This window comes from Rhea americana, unplaced genomic scaffold (assembly GCF_003343005.1).
Source record: "Rhea americana isolate MKP2758 unplaced genomic scaffold, rheAme1 scaffold_194, whole genome shotgun sequence".
Lineage (NCBI taxonomy): Eukaryota > Metazoa > Chordata > Aves > Rheiformes > Rheidae > Rhea > Rhea americana.
Genome location: NW_028186083.1, coordinates 409029 through 413563, shown reverse-complemented (window position 1 = coordinate 413563; position 4535 = coordinate 409029). Strand labels below are relative to the sequence as shown.

Here is a 4535-nt window from a genome sequence, read left to right as displayed (position 1 = left end):
GGACACCCCGGCGCTGGCGGCGGCCCGGCACAACCCATCCGGCAGGGCCGTCGCCGTCCGTCCGTCCGCCCGTCGGCGTGCGCGCTCACCTGGCATTTTTCCGGGAGGGGAGGCGCTGGGCTGGTTGTGGTGGGGGGAGCCGTGGGAGAGCAGCAGGTTCATGCTGTGCGGGGGCTGGCCGGAGCTGTAGGCGTCCATGGCCAGCTTCTGGCGGAAAGCCTCCTCCTTCCGCCGGTTGGCGAACCAGTTGTAGACGCGCACCTCCGTCACCAGGTTGGAGCCCAGCCCGTGCGCCTTGGAGGGAGACACCCCTCGCTGCAGACACTCGGCCCTGCGCGGGGCAAGGGGACAGGTTGGGACGAGCGTGCCGCGGGGCGCCGGGCCGGGGGGAGCCTCCGAGCCCTCCCGAAAGCCGGCCTGCTCTCCGCGACGGCGCGAGCAAGAGCCGCCCCGCTCCCCCCGGCCGGGCGTCCCCTCGCCGCCGGTCTCGGAAGCAAAAGCTCCGGGGCGAAGCGGGAGAGCGCGGGGAGGCGGTGCGGAGCCGTTACCTGTTGCACTCCTCCACCAAGGCCTCGCGCTCCTCCTTGCTGGGGTTTTTCTGGCGGTCGTAGGCTTGGTACAAGATTTGCTGGGAGGCCGGCCCCCACTTGAAGCGGTTGCGGCGCATCTTCTTGCTGGGGGTTTCGGCGCAGGGGTCGTCGAGCTGGCCAGCCCCCTGGTTCTGCTGATTGAACTCTGGAAAGAGAAACAGCAGCTGATCCTGACTGCTTTTGTCTGTCCTACTTCCACCACCCTGGACTGTCTGGTTGAACTCTGAAAGAGAAAGGAGCAGAGTTGGGGGGGGCTGTAGCCGCCGGCACTCGGATCACGGCCGCGGCCGCCGCGCGCAGCCCCCGCCGCGGGCGAAGCCCTGCCCCCGGCGCCCGCTCCGCTCCCGCCGCCGGGCCCGTCCCGGGAAGGCGCGCGCCGGGCACGGATGCTCCCGGCACGGAGCTCCGCGTGGAGCCGGCCGCGAAGATCCCCGCAGCGCCGCCTCTCGCTGCCGCCCCCTCCCCGCTCCCCGCCGAGCTCTGCTCCGATCGCTCCGGCGGTCGCACGTCACGCCTGCTCTGCACGCTCCGGAGCGGCACGCGCTGCTCCAGACCACGCTTCGGGTGCATTTACGGGGGGGGGGGGTTCTTTTTTCTCTCTTTCCTTTTTTGCAAGCAGTTGCAAAAATATAGAGCAGGGGGACRGGGGGAGAGGTGGGAAACGATGTGCCTGTGCGGATTTACCGATCGCTCTCGCAGCGCGAGGGCACACAAGCGTGCAGGAGCCCGGCGGCCCTGCGGGAGCCTGCGCATGCTACRCGGGAGGCTCCCGCCCGCTCCCCCTCGGGCTTCAAACGCGTTTTACCRGCCGGAACATTTGGGGAAGGGGCCAGGCAGGCTGCCACAGAGGGGACGCGGGGGGCTTCTCTGTGCAACGGCCCGGCCCGGGCAAAGGGAGCCCCATGCGCTGGCCTAAAGCCCCGGGGGCGGYGGGGATCCGTGCGCGCCCCGGCGCCCGGAGGAGCCGCGCGCRCGCGCGAGGCCGAGCGAGCGAGCCGGGTACTTACGGCGGAGGATCTCCCGCTGCTTGCGGACGTACCACGTGTAGAGCGCGGCACGCTTCTGCGTCTTCATGGGGGTGCCCTTGTTGAGGTGCTGCGAGAGGTGCGACTGGTTGAGCCCCGTGACGTCCACCACCTCCCGCTGCGGGATGTTGTGCTGCTGCATGTAGCCCTTGATCATCTTCGCCGCCCGCCACGGGTCCTCGCTGCGGGGAAAAACGAGGGTCAGCGCCTCGCCGCGCCGAGACGCCCGGCCGCCGCCTCTCCCGGGCGGCCCGAGCGGTTCGGGGGCACGCGCAACCCCGCGACCGCCTTTCCCGCGACGCCGCGCACGTCCTCGCCCGGCCACGGAGCGCAGCCCCGAACAACAGCTCCCTGCCGGGGCCGGGGGGCGGCACGGGGCACCCCGAGGGGAAGGAGAGAGGTCCCGGCGTCCCGGCGGGGCGCTGAGCTCCGCAAAGCGCCCCCGGATCCCTGCGGGGGGAAATGCGGTGGATTCAGCAACGGCTGCTGTCGTCGCTGTTGCATTRATGACAATTCTCCCTTCGAAGCTATGCACTGACTGGGGTACATGCACGCACACAAACRCACTATATATAGATATATTTATATATACACACACGTATAAACTGGGAAGATGGCAGTGGATGTTTCTCTCTGCCTTTGCAACCCGGCCCCTGCTCCAGGCCGCGTTACCGGCGCGCGGGAGCTGCTGCGCGGCTGCAGCAGAGCCGCCAGCGGCTCCTCGCGGCCCCCGTGCTCTGCTGAGCTCGCCCCCAAACCCGGCGCTTGAGCCCCAAAACGCCGCCCGGCAGCGGCCCCCTCCGCCGCCCGCCTTCCCCACGCTCCAGAAAGGGACGCGGCGGCAACAGGACGGGCAGGTTCATAAATCTCAGCCCTGGCAGCGCCAGCGGAGCTCGCGACAGCTCGCCGGGGAGGAACGGCCCGAAAGTCCCGGCCCGCCGCCCTCGCCCGTCCCCGGGCTCTCCCGGCGCCGGCCGCTTCGCTTTCTCCCTCCCGCCCCCGGCGCTGCAGGAATAATTATCCAAGGGTCTCCGAACCCTATTTCCGCCCGTCTCGCGAGAGCGGGCGGGGGGTTAGGGCCGCTCGCAGGGAGGAGGCTCGGGAGCGGCGGGTCACGGCGCGGAGCAGACCCGGGCGACGCGCCCCCACTGCCCAGCGAGCCCCGGGTATTTCTAAGCGCTGGAATTTGCTGCCCCGGCTCCCCGGGATTGGGGGGGGGGGGAAAGAGGGAAACGACCCCCCCCGAACCTGCGCAACCTTGGTGTCCTTGTGTTAGCGGACACCAAGACAGGCAACAAAACCAGGCGAAAATAAAAACGCCGTAGGCGCGCTTGGAGATCCACCGAGCGCGAGCAGGCAGAGCCGGACGAGCAGGCCAATACGCTCCGGCAGCATTTTGGATCGCCAGATTTGTTCTTTAATAGGTGAAGACGCCGGAGTAAAAGGAAGTGCTTTGATAGCGAAAAAAGCCGTGTGGAACCTGAACCTGGTCACAGTTATGCACTCAAATAATGAGATATTCTAATGCTTTACTTGGAATAACCGTCCAACTGCTTTTCCAATTCATTAGTTATTCTGGATCCTTCAACTTGTCAAGGGGAAAAGCCCGACAGGTAGATTTCTTACTTTTTGTCCCTATCGCAGCGCAAAAACAAAGCTGTTTGGAAGCAAGGCAAAAGTAAGCAGCTACAAACAGCCTTCTGGAGCGCGCTCTGCCCGAGCCCCCGGCCCTGGGAAGGAGGGCACGGACCACGTGCCGAGCCGCCGTCCCCGCGCCCGGCACCGCAGCCGCCGGCGGGGGCACCCCGCGTCGGCGAGCGGGGCCATCGGGCCGCCGTCCCCCCCGCCGCAAACAGCCGGACGCCGGCGGCTTTTCCGACGCGCGCGGCTGAAGGATCTTTTCCTTCCTGCGGATCGCGTCCTGTGCATGGCCGCAGTCACATGGCGCCGCAGCCCGCGGGGCCCGGCGGCTGCGCGCGCGCAAACGCGGCCCGAGCTCTCCGAGCGCCCCGGCGCCGGGCTAAGCGCCATCCCGCCGGGAAAACCCCGTCCCCAAACTCCCCCAACCTCCCGCGCCGAACGCGGGCGCCGGCTCTGCCCGGCGGCGGGCGCCGTCCCGGCAGAGGCGAGGGGCTCGCCGAGGCACCGGCGCCCGAGCAGGAGCAGCCCCGGCGGGGCGGCCGCGGGATTTCGGGGCGACGCGGAGGCAGGAGCCAACCGCACGAGCGGGAAGGAAACATCTTTTCACCGAAGTCTCCGCGTGCCCGTTCCCGGTTTCCGGACGGGGAACCGGAGCAGGCGACAGGCGCTGGAAGCGGCCCCGAGCCGCGGGCCCGTCTCCCCACTGGCGTTACCAATCACCGATTAATCGTAACTTAAGGAAAGAGAGCCTTAAAATTCCTAAGGGCGCTCGGCTCGGCTCCCCGCTAGCTCCAGGCATCGTTTGCCAGCGTTAATCCTTCGGCCAACGAGGAGTGTTGAGCACACGTTGTTTTAAAAATGCAAAATGAGTGACCTGGGGGCTGCGGATGTGGTTTCTGAATTGAAATAAAATTGAAATAAAAATTAAAATAAAATTTCCAAATTGAAATAAAATTGGCAATGTTTTGGCTGAAAAAAAAATGGGAGGATTAGAAAAAATAAAATCCTTGAGTTTCGCTTCATTTTGTTATTTTAAGAAAGGCTTCAGTTTGATATTTCCAGCAGGTTCCAGACTCACACTTCCAAAACAATTATTCCGCTTTTCATTTCTGAGCAATGTTTCTCTTTACGAATCAACTTGACCGTATTTAAAAGGGTTAAACAACCTGAAACCAAACCCAAACATTTTCTTTCATGTTAAACAAAATGTTTGGACTTGACCCAGAATGAAACGTTTGAGTGTTTGTTTGGTTTCTTTTTTTTTTTTTTTTTTTTTTTT

At 64.6% G+C, this 4535-nt stretch overlaps 1 protein-coding gene across 1 annotated transcript in view; it reads right to left on the bottom strand.

Moving 5' to 3' along the window:
• HNF1B (HNF1 homeobox B) overlaps nt 1-1793 on the bottom strand; it is a 12275-nt gene extending 10482 nt beyond the window's left edge. Inside the window, exons 1-3 of the mRNA XM_085302949.1 lie at nt 1598-1793; nt 549-813; nt 90-331 (exon numbers count right to left, since the gene is read on the bottom strand). Of these exons, the coding sequence (XP_085159075.1) occupies nt 90-331; nt 549-813; nt 1598-1772 (682 nt within the window). The 5' untranslated portion in view covers nt 1773-1793. The remainder of the gene's footprint in view (nt 1-89; nt 332-548; nt 814-1597) is intronic.
• Nucleotides 1794-4535: the final 2742 nt, after the last annotated feature.